General features: G+C 59.9%; 2 protein-coding genes across 5 annotated transcripts in view; one reads left to right on the top strand and one right to left on the bottom strand.

Moving 5' to 3' along the window:
- Window positions 1-10,220, bottom strand: part of BTBD19 (BTB domain containing 19) — a 66,403-nt gene extending 56,183 nt beyond the window's left edge. For all 3 annotated transcript variants that reach the window (XM_039483078.1, XM_039483080.1, XM_039483077.1), the window contains exons 1-2: window positions 9,788-10,220; window positions 1,233-1,461 (exon numbers count right to left, since the gene is read on the bottom strand). In XM_039483078.1, coding sequence (XP_039339012.1) covers window positions 1,233-1,461; window positions 9,788-9,876 — 318 coding nt within the window. In that variant the 5' untranslated portion in view covers window positions 9,877-10,220. The remainder of the gene's footprint in view (window positions 1-1,232; window positions 1,462-9,787) is intronic.
- A 3,336-nt stretch (window positions 10,221-13,556) lies between these two features.
- On the top strand, window positions 13,557-18,227 carry DYNLT4 (dynein light chain Tctex-type 4). Of its 2 annotated transcripts, XM_039486310.1 has the most exons (3): window positions 13,557-13,625; window positions 15,055-15,117; window positions 17,488-18,227. In XM_039486310.1, exon 3 carries the CDS (start codon window positions 17,504-17,506, stop codon window positions 18,224-18,226), a length of 723 nt encoding a protein of 240 aa, XP_039342244.1. In that variant the 5' UTR covers window positions 13,557-13,625; window positions 15,055-15,117; window positions 17,488-17,503; the 3' UTR covers window position 18,227. The 2 variants fall into 2 exon arrangements, with proteins under 2 accessions (XP_039342244.1, XP_039342243.1); XM_039486309.1 differs by lacking the exon at window positions 13,557-13,625 and having other exon boundaries at window positions 14,894-15,117.
- The last annotated feature ends 3,469 nt before the right edge of the window (window positions 18,228-21,696 follow it).

Raw genomic sequence — 21,696 nt, forward strand, 5'->3', positions numbered from 1 at the left:
GGGGGGAAATGAGGATGGCCGTGCAATGGCCGTGCCATAGCCGAGTGGTGTTAATACTGAGGGGCGCTTCCCCTCCCCCCAGCTGGCTTTGGACTTGCCTCATGCTCTGCCGCGGGAGTGAGTCAAGGGACAGGGACCTCCTGATTCTTCCATAGCCCAGGATCCACCTTGCAGGGCCGTCGGGGGCTGGGGAAAGGCCCTGGCTGTGCCCACTCTCCCCGCTGAGTTCTGGGGCCCTGCCTCTGCACCGTGGGCCCTCAGTTTGGGGCTGGCGGGGAGGTTAAAATCCAGCCTCGGCACATTTTACTGCAGGAACACAAGGTGCTCACCAGGGCTGACCTGCACTCCTGGGCCTTTCCACGGCTGCCGGAGGGGCTCGGATGCCCCCAGCCAAGGCTCAGCAGGTCAGTGCGTGGGGCCAGGAGGTGGGGGGTGTGGAGAGCGTGGGAGAGAAAGGGCTGAATTCCCCGGGTGACTCTGCCCCTGGGCAGGGCGATGGCTGGGATGCCCCCGGCTGGCAGGGTTTTCCCGAGGGTGGTTCCCTTTTCCTTGGGCTGAGTTTAGCTTAGTTCACTGAACCGGGTGATTCGCACCCTGTTCTGGTGCTGCATGGTGGGGGGGGGCGCGCGGGACACTGCTCTAAACACGGCCTGAAGCAAGCAGCCACCAGTGGCGTCCCCCCTCCCACTGGCCCCCCACCCTTTCCCCTTAGCCCCGCGGTGGGCGCCATAGCCCCCGTACTGAGGGGTATCGAGGATTACAAAGCTGGCAGAGCGGGGGCTGGGACAAGCCAGCACTCCACCCCACGCCCTGCAGCCCCCAGCTAACCATGCCTGGGCCAGGGACTCCTCCCTCTCCCCTCGGCCAGGCAAGGCTGGGGGAGCTGAGCGGGGCAGATGCAGCCCTAGCTCCCATCAGGCAGTGGCACTGTCTGGATCCGGCACCGCAGATTCTCACTACACTCTGAGCCGCAGCCCATGGACCTTCCCCTGCATGGGCTGGGCTTGAACCCGGGACTTGAGCTAAAGGAACAGATCCCTTCGGGGGCAGCAGTAGTAGGCTATAATCCTCTCTGTGGCCCAGCTGCTAGAGGGGGATGGGACATGCGCCATCCCCATGTATTGTCCCGCCATGCCCTCCCTGCAGCGCGGTTTGGGGTCCCTTGTCATTGCGGCTGACCCACCCCTGCCCTTCCCACGGCGCCCGGCCCCGGCCCAGCACGCGGCACTCACGATGAGGCTGTTGAGGGTCACGCTGTTGGTGTACAGGAACTCAAGGACGGCCAAGAAGACCTCGGGCTGCACGTGGCTGAGGACCAGTGGGGTCTGGGGGGGCCATGGCTCCTGGGCACCCGCCTGGGGCTGGCTGAGCATCCCCTGGAAGGCCTGGCAGCGGCAGGCGAGGATGCAGCGATGGGCGAACACCTCCTGCCGCTCCCTGCCCACCACGAACGTCACGTCGCTGTGGAGACAGAGACAGGCCGAGCCACGCCATGAGGAGCGGGGATTGCAACAGGGCGGCTGCTGCCTGAGTGCCCCATGCAGAGTAACCCCGACCCCCATGCAGAGTACCCCTGACCCCCATCCCCCGACCCCCATACAGAGTACCCCTGCCCCCCCATACAGAGTACCCCCGACCCCCATACAGAGTATCCCCGACCCCCATACAGAGTACCCCGACCCCCATCCCCGACCCCCATACAGAGTACCCCTGACCCCCATACAGAGTACCCTGACCCCATCCCCGACCCCCATACAGAGTACCCTGACCCCATCCCCATACAGAGTATCCCGACCCCCATACAGAGTACCCTGCCCCCACACACAGAGTACCCCTGACCCCCATCCCCCGACCCCCATCCAGAGTACCCCTGACCCCCATCCCCATACAGAGTATCCCCGACCCCCATACAGAGTACCCCTGACACCCATCCCCGACCCCACACAGAGTACCCTGACCCCATCCCCGACCCCATATAAAGTACCCTGACCCCCATGCAGAGTACCCCCAGCCCCATACAGAGTACCCTGACCCCATCCCCAACCCCCATATAAAGTACCCTGACCCCCATGCAGAGTACCCCAGCCCCCATACAGAGTACCCCTGACCTCCATCCCCAACCCCATACAGAGTAACCCTGACCCCCAACCCCTATACAGAGTATCCCGACCCCCATACAGAGTATCCCGACCCCCATCCTCAACCCCCATGCAGAGTACCCTGACCCCATGCAGAGTAACCCTGAGCCCCATCCCCACCCCCATACAGGGTACCCTGACCCCATGCAGAGTACCCCAGCCCCCATACAGAGTACCCTGACCTCCATCCCCAACCCCATACAGAGTACCCTGACCCCCAACCCCTATACAGAGTATCCCGACCCCCATACAGAGTATCCCCGACCCCCATCCTCAACCCCATGCAGAGTACCCCTGACCCTCATGCAGAGTAACCCTGAGCCCCATCCCCACCCCCATACAGGGTACCCCTGACCCCATGCAGAGTACCCCAGCCCCCATACAGAGTACCCCTGACCTCCATCCCCAACCCCATACAGAGTACCCCTGACCCCCATGCAGAGTACCCCATCCTCATAGAGAGTACCCCTTCCCACACAGGGTGTCCCGACTCCCATCCCCATGCAGAGTACCCCCTACTCTCATACAGAGAACACCCTTCCCCTAAGCAGAGTACCCCTAACCCCCTATGCAGAGTACCCTGACTCCCCCATCCCCTAGGCAGAGTGTCCCTGTCCACCATGCAGTGTACCCCCTAAGCTCCCATCCCCCATTCAGAGCACCCCTGACCCCCATCCTCCCATGCAGAGCCTAATGGAGGCAGAAGAGCCCAGCATGTGGCCTCTCATGGCCGCTCCTTCCCAGTAATCCCTCCTCCGCCCCCCGCCAGGCTCAGCCATCTGGGTGCTGCCTCCCTGCAAGTGCCTGAGCAAATCAACTCCAGCAGGAGGCCAGGACGTGCAGCCTTCACCCCTCCACCTCGCCTCCCACCCACAAACATCAGTCACAGCATGGGGGTGGGGTTACATCCCACTGGGGTGGGTATGGCCCTGCATAGACACGCACACAGTGCCTTCTACTGGCTGGACTCAACTGCCCAACCAAGTGTCATGGGCCCTGTACTGCTAACAGCTAGTGGAGATTCCCCTTGCATACCCCCCACGGCTTTGTGCAGCGGTTCGGGACGTGCTGAGGGTTCTCATTGTTTGCATGGCTGCTATTGTTTGTTTGTTTGGTTCAAAACTCCATGTAGGGCAGGTAAACCACTTCCTCTGGAAGATTCATAAAACTACGGGCCCCACACCAGTGTGGAGTCAGAACTGAAAAGGAAAGTGCCGTGGGCCCCTCGCCTGCACGGAGGGGTTTTCACTCCGTGCAGCAGGGAATGGAAAGTCCGGCTGCTGAGAATCAGAAATCTGCTTTTCACCTCCTTTGACTCATGACCCTTGAATCAGGCAGCTGGGCTAGAACCAGAAATGCTGACAAATAATTCCACCGCGGGTAAACGCCTCCAACCTCACCATTCTCCCAGGACGCCAGCAGGTGGGTGCTGCTGCCAACGCCCGCCTGGTGGCACAGCGGAGCCGGCCTGCTCGGGGGCGGCTGCTGCTGTCAGCGCACAGGAGGAGCCAATTCTACCCCCTGTGCCCACCTCACCATGGCATCTGGGCGTCTCCCGCCCAGGCAACGGGCCAATCCACCCAGCAGCTCTGTGAGCTAAGGCAGGGTCTGATGGGCCCTGTTTTTCAGGGAGGGAAGAGGGGCCGAGGTTTTACATGGAAGTGAGGGGCGTAAAGTCTGGGCCTAGTCTGTGGCAGAGCCAAGCCCAGAACCCACATCTCCCAAGCGCCAGGCGGCCCCAGCCCGAGCGCGTTGGGCACCGGGACGTGGTGCTAGGCTGCCCGTGTAGGCTGTGGCCTGAAGGGGCTGGTGAGGCTACTCACCTGGCTCTTGGGTTGAGCCCTTTAAGGGACATGGGGCCTGTTCTGTGTTTAGTGCCGCTTGCCATCGCCGAGCGCTGGCGCTGGGGCCCTCTCTCTGCCAGCGCGTCACAAGCACGCCTGCCATTCCCCGAGCACTCGCCATCTCAAAGCACTTCGGGATCGACACACCCATAACGAAACGCAGCCGCCTCTGGTGTGGAAGACATCAACCACCAGCACACATCACGCAGCCCAGCGGAAGGGTGGTGAGCGTGGCGCTGTGGCCAAGAGCAACAAGGCAAAGCGACCCTCTGCTGAAGTGTGGGCTCTTTAATACCCGTGGAGAGCAGACAGGACCTTGGCTTCAAGGACTCAGCCAAAATGGCACAGGGAGTGAGCGGCAGGGGGGCTGGAAGGCTGAGTCAACCCTGTGGGATACAGGCCAGAGCCCTGGGAATGATGCTCAGACAACCACCCTGTTAGCACTAAGGGGCAGCGCGTCCTGCATTCCTCGATGAGACTGGGATTTCTCTCCATTGCGTCACCCAGTCCAGGTCTAAATGAGCCCAGGAATGGGGCTCGTCCACCCTCCCCACAAACGCTCTCTGGCAGCTCCAGCCCAAGTGGCCTGGGCTCTCCCAGCAAAGGCCACTGCCGTGTGGTCCCTGACTCCCGCTGCAGACTGCAAATCCTGGACCGGTCTCACTCACCCAGCCTGTTCCTGTCCCAGAGCCGGCCCTGGCTCTGCCTGGTGGGCAGTGGGAGGCAGAGGCTGCCCCAAGCAGCTGGGAAAAGCCACCTGACTCATTGAAACGGGACCCCCGGGTCTGGTGTTCAGAACGTTGGAACCCCGCCCTCTGAGGAACTTTGGCCACCTGAGACAAGCCAGTGGCTTGATCTGTGTCCTTATCCAGCCCCGGCACCTCTGAGCACCTCACTACCTTCAGCGCAGCTTTAATATTACAGCCCCATCATCCTGCTGGGGAGCTCAGTCACAGAGACTAAGGGACTTTCCCAAGGTCACACAGGGACTCTGTGGCAGAGCAGGGAATCAAGCCCAGGTCTCTCAAGTGCCCAATGCACGGGGCTGACCGGTGCTGTCCTGCACCCTACCATGTGCACTGCAGCCATAGATGGTAAGGCGGGCTGACAGCAGCCAGCTGGGCCCCTGGGGTGTATTTCAGGAGCCTGCCCCAGGGAGGAAGGCCCAGAAACCAACAAGCATTAGGAGCCTAAATATCCTTGAGGATCTAGGCCACACTGTGTAAGTCCACCCTTAGCAAGGGGAGAGCAGCCTTCGGAGGGCTCTTGCCTGGCCGAGCAGTGACCAACACGGGCCAAACTCCGTGTCCCAGTGCCTGAGCCGGCCCATCCCCCCCCCCCCGCGAGACCCTCACGCGTTGTAGCATCAAAGTGGCCCTCATGGCACAGAACCCCCTGGGAATCCAAAGGGCACCTCCCAGCCCCCGCTCAGGGCAGAGCCTTGCAGGAGCGGGCAAAAGGCAGGGGAAGGGGTCACTGCCTGTTACATTCCATCCCAAGCTGCTTCCCAAGCCAGCCTCACATCATGAAGCCCAAAACTGCAGCCACCTCTGGGGTGAGACACAGCAGCTGTTTAACAGCACACATCAGCACAGCGCAACAGCTGAGGCCAGGCAGTGGAGAACATAGGGCCACCGGACAATGTCGGCTGAGTTTGTAATGACTGGGGTTGGACCAAGCCAGGACACCGGCCCGGCAGTCCCACGTCACCTGCCAGTCCCTAGCTATTGCATGGCTGATGGCTGCTCCAGCTGCCTCCTTCCATTACGTGCCATCGGCATTTAGGCCTGAGCTTCCCGGTCCGAGTGGGAATAGGAGCCGGGGGAAGCGAGCGCTCGGGCCTGGGCGTTTAGAAACCTGCCCCTTGGGCCACAGATGAAAGTGCTGATGAGGTGCTAGAAAATCTGTTAACCACATTTTTCCACCAGCTCAGCAGGTTTGGCTTTGTGCTTTCGGCAGCCGCCTGAAGCCCTGCATGGTGCTGGAGAGGAAACCCTGCTTCTGCTCACACCACACCAGCAGCAGCACCGGGCACCGGAGCCAGCGCTCTGGGGCTAGGTGCACGGGCCGAGGGCATTGCTTTTTCCCAGCACACCTTGCTAGCTGCCCTCCCTTGGCAGCCTCAGCAAAGGGAGCTCCTGAGCGTCACCTCCTTCCATCGGCTCCAGCTTCCTAAGGTAATAATTGGAGATATACCAATCTCCTAGAACTGGAAGGGACCTTGAAAGGTCATCAAGTCCAGCCCCCTGCCTTCACTAGCAGGACCAATTTTTTGCCCGGATTCTTGAACTCACAACCCTGGGTTTAGCAGGCCAATGCTCAAACCACTGAGCTATCCCTCCTCCACCGCCGGCTCCACTCCGCTCCTAGAAATGAGAGGCTCTTCTCCAGCCCTAGAGCAGGCAGGGCCTGGGCCAGTGGCCCCGCGCTGCCCCGCCCGGGGGCCCAGAGGGAGCAGATTGCTCACGCCCACCGGCCCCTTCAGCTCCTGGGCTTCTCCGCTGGAGCTGCCACCGAGGGAGACGATGATGGGCCAGTTGTGCTCGGGGTGTTGGGAGGCTCTCTGGGCCCGCCCCTAGCGAGGCTGGGCTGGCGCCTGGCGCCTACCTGTGCCAGGCTCGCAGGCAGGGCTAACAGAAAGGGGGGACTTGGCACGCACCCCCTGTCGGGCCTGATCGAAGCCAATGGAAAGGGCACGAACCCAGGGCTCCCGTGAAACAGCCGCTGCTCCTGGGTTTGCTGCTTAGCTTGTCGGAGGCCAGTCCTGTGCGGGGAGGAGCCGAGGGTGGGGCACGCCGTATACATCGCTCCTGCCCCGCTGGGCCAGCTCTGTCCTCAGCCCAGGGCACCGCTGGGCCTTGTGACAGGTCCTTCCCTGCTCAGCTTCAGAGCGCTGAAAACCTGCCTGATTTGTTAGTCCCCCTTGGTCCAACCCCAGTCATTACTGCAGATCTCCCCGGGTCGGAGCAAGTCACTGGGATTCTAGTTGCTGAACAAAGCAGCTGCAGCGGCGCTGGGGCGGAGCGGTTCTCCGGCTAACTGCACTGGGGGAATGAGGTGCCCCCCTTGTGCGCCTTGGGGGGGCGGGTTACCGCATCACACCTGCCATGCTGGACTGTCCAAGCCCCCTGATGCCTCACAAATCTGTTGCCACAGGCCCCAGAGCCAGCTGGCTTGGGAGGAAGAGCCCAGCGGGGCGGGAGGGCAGCACTGGCCGCACCCGCGACCCTTCACAAATAGATAATGGCCGGGAGGCTGGCGTAGTCGGCCCGATGCTGAGCTGAGGCATGAGCTATCCAATGGTGAGTGGATACAACTGTATTTATGGGTTTGGCTCCACGCAGGGCCTCCGGGGTCTGGTACAGACACTGATGCTCGGCCTCTGCCCCACGGCAGAAGAGGGGGTCCAGGGACCCAGTATGGGGCTGGCAAGGCTTGCCGACGAGGGGCTGGCTGGCCAGACTCCGGTCGGCCGGGTTAGTCAGCATGGCATCACCAGGGCATGTGAAGCAGGGTGCTGAAGGCAGATGTGGGAAAAGCCCCTTTTGGAACGGCTGAGCCTATCTTTGATGGGGGCTTGTGTCACACCCCCAGAGGGCTCTGCACCCCAAACTGCAGCGACTCTCAGCCAGCATGGGAAACAGATGGTTTATCAGTTGTCTGGAACACAGCGTAGAACAGTTCTTGCTGTCACAGAAATCAGGAAGGTTCAACAAAATCCATCTTGGGGGGATCCAGAGCCCTAGGCTCTCCCCCCGAGTCCCAGTCCAGGAGACTGCCTCGCTTCCAGCAGCCCAACCCCCGTCGTGCCCAGTTGCCCCTCCTCCATCCTTTGTCTCTTTCCCAGGCAAACTGGTCACCTGGCCTCCAAGTCTTTCTTTGTTCTCCATCTCCTTCGGCTGGCTGCTTGCAGAGGATGGGGCCCGGCCAGGATACAGAGTGTCTGGCCATTGTCTGGTGCTGGCAGCTACCCACTAGGGTTTCTGCAATGATCGTGCACCTCTGTCCCACCAGCTAGATACCTTATGCAACACGTTGGGGAAACTGAGGCACACACAGTACTCATACAAAACATGAAGAAAGTTCCCACTTCATCACAGCTTGTCCTGGCCCCTCCCGCCAGCAGAGGCCTTCACCTCACCGAGAGGCGGGAGCTAGGTCAACAGACGGATTCTTCCATCAACCCAGCGCTGTCTACACGGGGACTTAGGTCGGCTTAACGGCGCTGCTCAGCGGTGTGGATTTTTCATCCTCCCCCAACTAACTTAACTGTCTAGTGTAGACCAGGCCTGAGTCAAGGCAACGTGGCTGGAGTTCATGGGGCATTAAGTTCCTCAAAAGAAACAGTCGTGGCATGTGACTGGCTTCCCACACTCAGCAGCTAGCCACAGCCTCAGCCGCCCGGTTTCCATTTCACAGGAAGGGAACCCAAAGAGCAGTGGCAGCGCACACCTTCCTCATGCCGGGTTCTCTCAGTGGCCGTCCCAGGCTCCTGGTTCCTCTCTGAACTCTCCCCAGCATGGCTAGCAGACAGCCAGTGCCCTAACCCGTCACGGAGCGGCTGCGCTGTGCTCCAGTGGTGAGCACGCACCGAGCTGGCAGGGCGGGGCCGGTAGCTGCGTTCCAGCCTGCTGTCCGGCCAGGAGCAACGCTGCTGGCGGATTTTCCAGGGGATGTCTCCTCTGCAGGCAGCCGCTTGGTTCATCCAGGTGACGGTCTCGCCAACAAAATGGAGGTGATGGTATCAGCTCTCAGATCCAAGGGGAACAGCGTGACTCTTCAGACTGGGCGAAGCGGCTCCAAGAGTGTGGACCCTCTGCAGGGGAGCCTGGAGGGAGGAAGTCTGGGGTCTGGTGCATTTATGAGTTCAGTATCAGATCCTGCGTTGTCTCCCACAGGGACTTCCACCCTCCCCTCGGTTTCAGTGCTCAGATGGGCCCCGCAAACTTCTCCCAGAATAAAGAACTGTCGGTGGCTCAGCTAACAGACCCCCCACCCACGGCCCATCCCCTCCCCCTCGAATGGATTTCAGTGGGTGACTTGCTTGCATCAGAGTGCAGGGTTGTCCCTAGGTTGGCGAAATCAGCCCTCAGGTGCCAGCCGGTTCCGCACACGGGCTTGTCAAATGGTTCGCCAGAAGTGAATTGAAATGACAAAAGTTTGCATAATATTCTTAGCGTGGGGGCCAATTTAACTACAGCGACCCTATCCCGCGGGCTTGCTGTCGGCAGCGGCAGGGCCAGCTATTCGGGAGAGTGCTAGGAGGTTACAGATGACAACGCTCGTTTTAAGCATAAAGCTGAGGGTCCTCACACACTGCGTGGTAACCAAGTCAAACACCTGCGTTGCATTCACAGAGCACGATTCATCCTGACGGAGCCCAGCGAGCTTTGCAAATGTACATGGACAGAGACTCAGATTTTCAAAGCAGTCTAGGGGACCTCAACACGTGTATAGATACGTGTCTAAACCCTCTAGGCTGCTCTGAAATTCTCAACCGCCCCACACAGAGCACTTTGACCAGCACAGGAATGCAGCCACCTCTGGGATGAGACACGGCAGCTGCTTCACAGCCCACAGCAACGCTGCACAAAGGTTTAGGACAGGAAGTAACGGGAGTAGCCTGCAGCACAGAGGCCCTCAGGAATGATGCTGGGCAGAGGGCTGTGCCCGCACATACTCTGGCAGTGGGCGCAGAGGGAGGGTGGCTGAGTTTCCATAGGGTGGATTTCAGGGACAGGTAAGTGCCCACCCTCAGTACCAGCCGTAGCCTCCGTGCCCAGGCATATCCCCGGCCCAGCTCACCTGAACTGCGGGTTGTTGATGAGGCTCCTGACGGCTGCGGCGAAGGCAGCCGCGTCCCCCTCCAGGACGGCCGAGCCGGCGCAGGCCATGGCCTGGGGTGGCGGCCGAGGCAGGCGGGAGGGAGCTGGGCTGAGCGTGTGGCAGCGAGAGCCAGCCAAGTTCAGCCTCAGCCAGGGCTGCCCCGGCCTGCGGGTCGCTATCGCGCTCAGCGCCTTGCGGAGAGCTGGCAGGAACGGGAGGGAGCAGGGCCAGAGACGGGGAGGAGGCCCCTGCTGCAAGCAACAGAGCTCATCACTAAGGAAACCGGCAGCTGCCCAGCTCCAGAAATCCAGCGGCTGCCAACGGGGTGTGCAGGAAACCGTGAGCCTGAACCCAGAGGAGCAGGGTCAGAGTCTAGAGCGAGGCAGCCAGACGGCCCGGGGGCCAGGCCGAGGAAAGGCAGCAAAGCAGAGGGGAGTGGGAGCGGCGGGACAGGCGTTCTGCAGGGGCCGATAATCACGTGGAGGGGGCCAGCTGGAGGGTGACGGGAAAGCAGCTGGAAAATCACACCCCCCAGCATCTTTCCAGAGCCAGCCACGGTCTCTGAGCTCAGCAGCGGCTCAGCCTTGGAACTGAAGGGCTGGTCCGCAGCCAGCTCCTGGGGTGAAGCTATGGAGCCCCACCCATCGTTCAGGCCGGCTGGATAGCTGCTGGCACTTCCGGGGGCCCTGCAGGCTCTTAGCTCCCAAACGCAGGGCAAAGTCACAGCCGGGGTCACAGCCAGCATGCGTGGGCGCCTGGGCACGCACCTGCACTATGGCGCTGTCTGGGCCAGCGCTCGGAGCGGGGCCAGGCTTCCAGGGGAGATCCTGCTGCTTGCAGGAAGTGGTGGGGTGTTCTCATGGGAGTCCTTGAAAGCCCAGAGGAAGTCTACACACGCCAGGCCTGTGCCCCTCTTGGCTAGCAATAGCCCGCAGTGCTACAGCAGAGGGGCCCGCGCTCAACACTAAAGGTCTGTCTCCAGCCTCCTCTGCCCGGGTTTTGTCCCCGAGAAGCTGGCACTGAGGCGGCCGCTGAGCTTTGCCAGTCCCCTTGCGGCCGGACGATGGAGGGAGAGCTGCTTGGACGAAGGATCTCTGTGTGCCATCTCGCGGGTGAGCTGTCAGAAGCCAGGGCCCGCGTGGCAGAGACAGCAGCCTTGCGCCGTCTGGCCTCGAGTTGCTGCGGGTACTGCTGGCACCCCAGCTGCCGTCCTGCACCCAAGCCCACGTTCACGCACGCCCGACCCTGGAAACGGGGCCATGCTGCCAGGTGCTTCCTCGCCCAGCTCCAAGGGCTGTGGCCACCCCCTGTAGCAATGCAGCTCCCTGTCTCCTGACGCTGCTTCGGCCTGTCAGCAGGGAGTCCCGGTGGTGGCTGACGTGGCAAAGGAGCATTGCAGCCACCCCTCGTCCTCGCCAGCCTTCCCATGTGGTGCCCCACCAGGAGCACAGCAAATGCCCGGCACCCTGGCAGAGGCCCTGGGTTGCTGCTAGCACACCCGTGGCTCCCAGGTGCAACGCTCCTTTGCAGGGGCCACGACCGACCCAGGTGGTGTAGTGCCAATGCTGATGGGAAGTGGGAATGGCTGGGAGGAGCTGGCTGGGGCCTCAATGAGCTGTGAACCTGCCACCCGCCCTCAGACCTGTGCCCACAGGAACGAGCGGTGCCTGGGCTGTGACCCTCAGCAGCAGGGGGCTGGTCCGTTGAACATCTGGAGGAAGAGATCAGACCGGGCCTGGTGCAGAACTCTCCTGTTCACAGAAGTCTGTCCACACGAACAGACACCAAAGCCGGGCTGGAGGAAGCCGAAAGCACTTCAGGCTCGTGCCAACTCCTGGCGCCTCGTGTCCAGATAAGAATCTCAGCATTCACTAGGAAAAAAAATGTTCCCCGCCCTCATGGTTGCAAAGAAACATTTGACATGTGACCTGACTGTAACTGACACCTGCCTGAGTCTGCAGACAGCCTGAAACAGTCACTCCAAGTAGGTGTGACCCGCCCCATTCATCTTACCCTTGAAACTTGCTGCCACCCTAGCGAGACACAGGGACATGATTACGGGGGGTACCCCCTTTGGGGTGTCCGTAGGGACCCAGATTGCCTGAAATTTGGATTTGTTCCTGTCTCCTCTCTCTCCCTCATCTCCAGTCTTTGGTTCAGGTCTGAATTCAGTGACCCACGGCAGGCGAGAGCAGAGTCCACCTTGAGCCTTCTGGCAGCTACGGTGAGCGAAGCCCTATAAATACGTGAGGTGAGAGAGACCCACAAGGCCATTCACTCCTCTCCTCACTGGTTTAGTGCATTAAACGAACAAATCATCACCAATACAAGCTAGGCTGGAAGCATGAGGGTGATCAAACTTCATGCTTCAGGGCAGAAGATAATCGCCAGCGAGGGGACAGGAGGAAATCTCACAGCGAGGTGAATCATGGCATGAGAGACGGCCCTGTCTTCCTTCAAACCATCCAGCTCTGACCCATGTTGAAGGCAGGACAGTGGGCTGGATGGCGTATTCTTCTGTTCTGCAACTACAGGAAGCAGACTGCTGGACTGAGTGAACTGTGCCAGGGCAGGAGCTCCTGCCGCATGGTCCTAGATTTGCCCTCTCACGGTCTCTGTGATGGGCGCATTGGCCACGAGGGGAAGTGTAAGACGTGCTGCCTGAGGCTGCCCCTATTCAAGAGGAACCACTTGTGTTCTGGGCTAGTGTGAACAGCACCTAGTGCAGTGGGGTTCTGGTCTGTGACAAGAGCGCCGACGTGCTATGGGAATATAAATGATAACTAATAATTAAAGGGACACACTCTGCTTAACAGCACACCTCGGTAACACACGTCCTTCCCTGGGGCACAAACAGCACTTCAGATTATTAAAGAGGAAAGAATTTTAGAAATCCATTGAGCTTTTCTCTAGTTCTGCTGTTTGGTCACAACTGCGTGTCCCTTTGTTTGGCCAATAAAAGAGAATGAAATCCCGGTCACTGCTCTCAGGGTTCTGGGAGTGCACTGCTGGGTTGCAGACACTTCAGGGAGCAGTTATAGATTTAAAAATATCTACTCCGCTCGGATTTTTTTTTTTAACTAATAGAAACATTTCTACAGGCCTTTAGGTTTTGTACAAGGTTTGTTTGTACAAAGTCTAAATCAGAGGGCAAAGCGGGAGGTGATAGCTTCCCTCTCAAATGCTGCTCAGGATCCAGCTAGCGAGAGACAGGCCACAAAACAATCATATGCCATAAGAGTTGGTTCTTTTAGAGTTTACACACGCAGTCACTCCCTGTGTTCAGGGCAGTTTGTTCACACACTCGATGCTACAGGGAGGGGGGAGACCTAAGTAGCTAGACTAGGTAGCTAGACAGATATAGATTTGGTGTTGGGGTTTGTCACTTTCTTAAATGAATCCCCAAAGAGAGAATGTGTGTGTTCGGCAGAATGCAGAGGAGAGCTCCCGGTACCGGGCAGTGAAGAGTTAAAGCTATTCTGCATGAGGGCCAAAGGATTGCAGAGTCACATAGCAACACCTAATGTTTCACTACAAAATAAACACAATGCCTTTCATTTTTGGGCAGCGTCCCTACTACACAATGTCCCGGCCCCTCCTGGAAAGTCACACAGGAGCCAAGGGGGAAAGGTAGGTCTGGCGGTGAAGAAATCAGCGGCCAGGCAATGACTCCAGCTCAGGAGAGTCATGGTGGGGCAAGAGGAGGGGGCTGAGACGGGACTGAGTGGGTGGGAGCAGTGGCATGGATGTGACCAGGTAGATGGATGGATGTGACCAGGCAGGTTGGAAGAAGCCAGGAGCATCGGAGAGGACCGAGGTTGGGGGATGCAGTGAGGGAGGGCAGAGGGGCCGCAGCGTGGAGATTCGAAGGCAGTGTGAGCAAGCAGGAAGGATGCGTGGGGACGATGTCTGGGAGGATGCACCGGGTGATGCCTGGGAGGGTGCATGGCACTAGTCCTGGGAAGCTTTGCAAACCAGGCCGCGCAATTCTGAATTGGATTCTCGCGGAGGCTGGCATGAGAGGGTCCAGGTCCTCCGAGCCAGAGACCAGTGGGGCCGCGGCATCCCGAAGCCTCTGAAGTGCAGCGAGTGGAGATAAAGACAAGCATGAAAGGGGCTGTGGTAACCAGGGCAGGACGTGATGAGAGAGGAATACGGCTCTGATTAGAAGCAGGGTCGAGGCCAGGATCCATTCCCGAGAGGGGCAGGGGACAGGGGACTCGGAGACCAGGGACAAGAGCTACCAAATGTGAGGCCTGGTTTTGGGTGCCCGGCTTGAGACCGACCCCCTAAAGCCCCGGCCCTCTGGAAATCGAGGCCTTTGTATCCACTCGCCCCTTCTGACACTGTTGGCCAAAGCAACGAGGGAGGAAAAGGCATCTGGGGTGACGTGGGGCTCCCAGGTTCCTGCCCTCCACTAGGACTGGGTAAGGAGAGGGGCCAGGGACATGCCGGCACTAGTGGATATTTAGGCCTATGGCAGAGAGGTGAGGGAGTGTCCTGATGCCAGGGAGGGCCAAAGACAAGTGGTGAGCGAGGAGGGGGCCTGTAACAACACCCCGAGTGCTGGGAAGAAAGGTGGAACTTCCTTGGCTGCCAGCCCCGGCCACATGACATGGGTCAGGGTACAAGACAGCGGGACCCCCGGCACATGGCAAGGGCTGGTACCGGCTCCCTTCCGGGGGCTGCTGCCCCTTTAAAAAGAAAAAAATTGCAAATAAATCTGCATCTCACTCCAAACCGAGGCCCCAGTCCTGCCATTAGATCTACGTGGGTCAGGTCTTGCCGGGGGGTGCCCCATGGGCGCAGGAGGGTGCCTGCTGGAATCCAAGCCCAGGATCAGGGCCTGGGAGTCGGGGCTGGAGGGGGGGGTAGGTGACCTGTCAGCCCCTGCCAGAGGAGAGGATAGGACAGCCTGGCCTTGCCTTCTAGCGAGCAAACCCTGCTGCCCAAAACACCACAAAATCCAGGAGGGAAAGAAGGGGAAAACCCAGGGCTTCAGAGACATTGTACAGGCAACAGTCACGGATCGGAGCCTGCCCAGCCCTGCCTGCCCTGCCCCCGCCCTTTTGAAGACTCTTGCATTGAACTGTCACATCAAACGGGCCAATGATTTACCGCCACAGGGGGGAATTATTAAGCCAGCAGGCAGGGGCAGGGGCCTCCAGGGGAGCGCACAGCAAGCCAGTGCAAGTGTGGCGAGATAATGGGCATTAACACTCTTTCTGGGATATCTCCGCTCACAGATCCGGGGGACGGTGACCCTGCCCGCAATCCCGCAGCCCCGTCCAAGCGGGTGGCACCGCCAGGTGAGATCGCGCCGGAGACTTGCCTGCTGAAGTGACACCACAAATTCCTTTCGCCCCACCCTGGCCCACTGCGTTTGGGCTGTTTCCAAGTGATGGATCGATTATTAATTGCAGGCTTGTTTATTTTCTAGTCATTGCAAAGAAAAAGCAAATGACAGTGAAGCTCAGAAATAACATTGCCCTGGCTTCCATTGTAACTCGCCTGCATGCAGACGGATCCTCGTTTTCTGTGAAAACGCCCCAGTGCAGATGGGATGCGGGCAGCGAGGTGTCCTGGTTATTTATTTGTTCCCACTGCATTGTCTAGAGTAACTGAGCCTTCCGGGACTGTGAACGCCCACCCGCCCCCATGCACAAGGGACGTGAGCTGGCACCCGTTGGAGTCAACGGTGAAGCTCCCACTGAATTCACCAGCGGAGGATCAGGCACTGGGAGATCCCACCTAGGTGTGGGTGGGAGCTGGGTCCCAGCCTACATCCATACTCAGAGCTGGAGGTGGGACACCCAAGCCAAGTAGGGTGAGAGTGAGCAGGCTCGGCAGGATGGGCCGTGGTGAGCCGGGGGCGGGGCTAGCCGCCCCAAGTGCAAACCCACTGAGACCCCATGGGTAGCTCCAGGACAGCTAGCGTGAGTGTGTCTCCTGGGGCTGGGAATCTCGCCACCAGTGTAGACACAGCCTGGTGGGTTGTACTCACCTGCTCCCCCGCCCCATGAACCAGGCGCACTGCAAGGCTGGGGTCTCTGCCTTTATACCCAGGGCATTTGCAACTGATTCAAAGGACAGGGAGACTCCTGCCCCTTGGAAAGATGAAGCAGGCGCGCTCTAGTGGCTACATATTCTCTCAATGGCGCCCCCCAGAAACGAGCAGGCTCTTTGCATGGGCCAGGTTAAAACTCAGCTGAACAAAGCACTAGAGAATGTGTGTGCATTGACCCCAGAGGAACGTCCTTCCTGGCTCCTGTACGTCTCTGGCTGGAAGTGGTTTCTTATTAGTGCATTTAAAGGGGGAAAACCCCAAGCGTGCCCATCTCTGCTGGACAACCCACGTCGGTAACGGTGAATGGCACTGAAAACTGGGAGAGGCATGTTAACATCAACCCCATGCTCACAAGGGGGTGATGGGTGTATTTCAGTGAAGGTCTTGGGCATGGTCCAGCTCAGGCCCCAGAGGATCCGCTCCTTAGTCCAACTCTCTGGCCAGGGCTCTCCTGACACCCGGCATAAGTAGAGACACTTCCCGTATCCAGCGAGGTCGGAACAGCCCAGAAAGTCAGCCTCCCTCCTTGGCACTTCTGCTTCTTGACTCTGGGCAGAAGTTGGGAGGTGCAGCAGCAGCCGTGACAATGAAACCCCAGGGCAAGCTAGCCAGACTCCCGCACCCCTCCACGTGAGGAGAGAGAATGTTGGGTCAGGGCTTGTTCCGTCCACGCCAGCTTTCCGGCTTCCATTTCATAGGTTTTCAGTCACAAAGGCACCAGATAACATGGTGATGGGCCTGAGGAGTCTAAAATAGGAAATCGCTTGTCAAAGCCAAGGGAGCTGGTGCTCCATTTAAAATGCCCTAGTCACATGCAACGGGACCATCCTCCAGGCCTTAGTTACATCCCTTTGACTGAGTAATTGTCCTTTCTTGGAGGCCCTTGTCTTTGCTGCCCTTGGCACAGCTGTTCTGTGAAAGGGGATCGGCTCTTGGCCATCCTCCCACCGAGCGGCCTGTCAAACGTACCAGCCGCTGGGAGCACTCACACCGGCTCCTCTTGCCTGGGTCTCTCCGGAGACGTTTGGCTCGCCGTGGAATGCAGGGACTTGGGGACAGTGTAAATACTAGCGAACCAGAATAGAAACAGCCTTGAGATAACAAGCTAAAGCTACAGAGTTGCCTGATGTGTCTGTGAATTAACTCGGACCTTCCTGGCTTTTGTGGGCGTTATCCCCAGAGCCCCACCGCAGCACGGAGAACGATTCCCAGGGAACGCACGTAGCGGAGGCCAGGGCACTTTGCAGGAGGCAGCTCCGGTGCCAGGGTTCCTGCGCTATGCGGGTTGGAAGCAGGAGCCACTCGCTCAGGCTCGCTGATGGCCCCAGACACTTTGCTAAGATGTTCCAGGGCTATGGAACATGCCTCGAGGTCTCGCTGCACCAGGGAGACGGCCCCTTGTTCCAATGGTTGTCAGTACCAGGTCCACCCAGGTCCCCATCCCCGTTTGGTATTGGAAGCTCCTTGAGCGTAGCAGGACAATGCCATTTCCAGCACCGCTACAGGAAGGCTTTAGCCCAGCGGTCCTGCCTGCCGTCACCCAGGCAGGCAGCGAGCTGGGTGGGTGGTGGAAGTGGAGTAACCTGACAGCACGGCTCTTCTCTTTGTCCAGACGTCACCCCGGGGACATGGCAGGCAAGCCGCTAGCACTGTCCCAGGAGGCTCTGGCCCAGTTCAACCAGGCGGTAGCATCAGAGAACCCGGAGGCCACACGCCTGAGGGCCGGCTCGCTGTCCACCCGCCGCAGCTCTCACTCGCTGGACAACCCGCCCAGGCCCCTGATGCGGCTGAAGAGCATAGAGGAGGGGAAGCCGCCCTCCCTGCACTCCCGGAGGAGCTCCATCATGAGCATCACCAACGCCCCCTTCACCAGCCGAAGAAACTCTATCTCCATGGCAATGGGAGGGAGGCGCCTCTCCATCGGCCCCTGGATGCACAGCGGGCGGGTGAGCTTCTCGGGGCTCCCCCTCTTCCAGCCCATCCGGGAGACGCAGTATGAGAACACCTACAAGACCCAGCCAGACGAAGGCTGCAAGTTCAACACCTGCCGGGCCCAGCGGGTACTGGAGTCCACCCTTGCCAGTTACCTGGGGGATGCCAAGTACAACCCGGTGACAAGCGGGCAGCTGGCCCAGAGCCTGTCTGAGCTCATCCGCAGCCGCCTGAAGGACCTCACCCCACCCCGCTACAAGCTGGTCTGTAACGTCTTCCTGGGCCAGCAGGGCCAGCAGAGCCTGCAGGTGGCCAGCCGCTGCCTCTGGGACCCGGAGAACGACAGCGTCGCCTCCGCCACCTTCGTCAACGCCTCCCTCTTTGCCGTGGCCACGGTGCACGGGCTGTACTATGAGTAGCGTCTGGGCCAGCGCCTGCCAGGAGCGGAGTGCCCCACTCCGCCACCGGCACGGCAGGAGAGGCCCGGCTAGAAATAAAGAGAAGCCTGCCCTGACCTCTGGGGCTTGTGTTAACTCACGTGTTTTCTCAACCGGCTGTGGGGCTGGCTGGCGGCAGGGGGAAGCCTGGCCTTTGTGCTTTGCTGGCGTGGGGCAGGAGAGAATGGGCTGTTCCCCGGGTTCCACTCACCAGCGGGGGGTTGCGGTGGGGACTGCTGTACCAGATAAAGGCCCAGCCGAGCATGGGGCCCCCGTGCCAGGCGCTGTACAACACAGAGGGTGAGCTCAGCGTGTGCACTGACCAGGCAGGCACAGCGGGGTGGGAGTGGGGACGTGCTGCCCCTTCGCAGAGACAGGAAAGCTCAGAGTGTTAAGCCTGCCTACAAGGTTTCAACATCTGGCAATCTCGGCCTAAGGGACTTTCCCCAGGGCACACGGGGAAGCCGTAACAGCGCCGGGAATTGAAGCCACAACTCTCGCATCCCCTGCTGGCACCGGAATCGTGGCCTGTCCTGCTGGGAAAGCGAGGGCAGAGATTGAGCTCTGGCTGTTCTGAGCAAGGCCCTGGCACCCTCCCAGCCCCAGCTTTCTGGCTACTCCTGCGGTAGGAGAGGTCGCTGCTGAGCCCTGAGGACAGGGGCGCAGTGGAGGCCCTCCTGCTGCTGCACCTCCACCCAGCCTGCCCTGAGCCACTGGTCCCCACTCATGTCCATGGGGCCAGAGGGTGACTAGCCCCTAAGGGCAGGCCAAGGACCAGCACAAACCAGAGGGAAGGGTGCTCACAGGCAGACGTTAACACCCTCCCACCCAAGCCCAGGCCTTGGGAGCCTTCCGAAGGGCATGAGTGGGACGGTCTGGAGCACCACCCTGGCCCCACGCAGGGCAGGGGGCTGGGCACCAGCGAGGTGAGGAGCTCTGGGCTCGCCAGGAACACTGCCTCCCACTCCCAGAGCCAGAGCGCAGGGCCCCAGCTCCTCGTTTGCCGTGTCAGAGCCGCAGCGAGGCCCTGCAGCTCCGTCGTCACTAGCCTCCAGCTCGCTCGTGCTGTGCCCGCCGGGGGGCCCAGACAGAGAATAGCTGTGTCACTGCCAGTGGCCTCCCACTCCCAGAGCAGCCCCTTTGTCTGGACGCTGACAATGCCAGCACAGTCTGCACAGCCGCCCACCCGGGAGGAGGCAGGTGCAGCTCATGCTGGCTGCGCTAGCAGGGTCTGCAGGAGCCAGCTCCAGCAAGGAGGGCACCGAGGCAACAGGAACAGGGCAAGGGGTGGTTAAGAAAAGGAGAATCCTGGGGGTGATGACAGCAGCTGCCAGAAACGGCTGGAAAGCTGCAGAGGGGAAGGCACAGCCTGGGGAGGAAGGATGGGCTGGTACTTGGTGAGCAGGGCTGGAGGGACCTGGGTTTGCAGCCCAGCTCAGCAACAGCCACCTCTCACCTTTGAGGGCCCTCGGAAAGCCCCAGCTCCTGGAGGCACGGGGGCATCCCCACTTCCCATTCAAAAAGGCAGAGGTAGTTACCAGCCCTCAAGGACATGGAGAGAAGCTCAGAGAAAGGAGCTGAGGGGACCCCATGGCTCAGCCGGTGGAAGGCCAGGTTCAGGTCTGAAATCTTGGGATGTTAAACCCACCTTCGGGTTTTTGAATGCGTGGGGTTGGTGACCTGCTCTCCGCTGGTAGCACCCCAGCTCCCACTCCACGCAGTGGGGCAGTTCTTCCCTGCCTTGCAGGGTGAAGCTGTTAACCAGCAGCAGGTGGTCAGTCTAGTGTTGAGGAGCCCCCTCAGTAGCCAGCTGCCCAAAACTCACTGCCCTGCAAGCACCAGGCAAAGGAAACTGGAGCCTGGGGGGGGGGGAGCAGCTAGCACCCCTGGGAGCCAGACCTTCAGCCAGGTTACACCCAGCAGCTGAGGGATTTAATGCCAGGCCAGCTGCTCCCAGGCCTCTCGCTTTCAGAGCTCAGGGGCCGGGGTGCGGAGGCTCAGCCCATTGTCACTGCTCTGCAGCCCAGGATTAAAGGGCTGCACATTCTTGGCTCCTCTCCCAGCTGCTTTCACAAAGGGCAACCCTGGCCCAGGGGCCCCGTTGTGTCCTACCAGCCCTATGAGCCATGCAGGGGGGCTGGCTGGACCTCCCCCTCCCTGCTAGAGCCGCAGAAGCCAACCCATCGAGCTCTCAGCAGTAAGTCACTGCCTAGCCTGCCACCACGGCAGAGCTCAGGCTGACAAGCAGCACCCGCTGCCCTGCCAACACACCAAGCACCCTTGCAGCTCACACAGCAGCCCCCCCTCGCCCCCATCAACACCCACCCCCTCGCCTCTCTGCCGTGGATTGAGAGGGTTCTGAAAACATCAAGCGGCTCAAAAGGCCAGAGCAGGCATCTAGAAACCCAGATTGGTATATCTCCAATTATTACCTATCTCCTAGAACCGGAAGGGACCTTGAAAGGTCATTGAATCCAGCCCCTGCCTTCACTAGCAGGACCAATTTTTGCCCCAGATCCCTAAGTGGCCTCCTCAAGGATTGAACTCACAACCCTGGGTTTAGCAGGCCAATGCTCAAACCACTGAGCTATCCCCTCCACCCTCTATCCTCCACCCCAGCAGACCAGATCCAAGACAATCTTCCCCAGCCCCCGCTTTGGAGAGCACTTTAACCAGCACTCCTTAGCAGGCAATAGCTGAGAAACCTCCTGCCCAAGAGATCTCCTCCCTCCAGCCACAACACAGGTAAGGTCCCCCCAGCCTGACCCACATTCAGCATCCTACAGCAGGGGTTGGAGCAGCCTTTTGGATACAGTCATGGATTGATTTTGCTCCAGCAGTTTAGAGGGACAGAAGTTGAGCTTTACTCTGCCACCATTAAAGCAAGAGGGGCCTAAAACCAGTTTCTCGTCTCTGCCAGCAGTGACAGCCCCTTGCGGGTGGTGGTACGATCGAAGCCCAGGGGTGATCAATCCCGCACAGGTGAGCACGGCCGCGGTGTGTGTAAGACAGCATTGAGAATCAGCACTGGGATGGCCCTGATTTTAGGGTGCGGTCTCTCCAGCCCCCTCCCATGGGAGCACTAATCCTACCCCAGGCTCCGACTAGACCCAGCACTGAGGCAAACCCCGTACGATGCAGCACATACAGAGCAGCTGCTAAACAGCAGACTAGGGCACTGCTCCTCTGCTATAATACACCCTGCACCCAGCCTGGGTGCTGTGCTCACCCTCTTCGGGAGGGCTGCCCCCCAGGCAAGAGCAGGAGCTTGAGCTCTAGGAACTGGAGGATGCATGCGAGTCAGTCACATAGGGAAGGTTAATGTCCTCAGTGCACATGCAGACAGGAACCATCTTCCAGCCAGGGGCTGCCTGGCAAGGTGGTGCCCTGCAGCGAGAGAGACAGCACTGCCCCGGCCAGGGCCGAGCTCCCCAAGAAGGCACAGAGAAGGG

Source organism: Mauremys reevesii, linkage group 8 (genome assembly GCF_016161935.1).
Source record: "Mauremys reevesii isolate NIE-2019 linkage group 8, ASM1616193v1, whole genome shotgun sequence".
In the NCBI taxonomy this organism is placed as follows: Eukaryota; Metazoa; Chordata; order Testudines; family Geoemydidae; genus Mauremys; species Mauremys reevesii.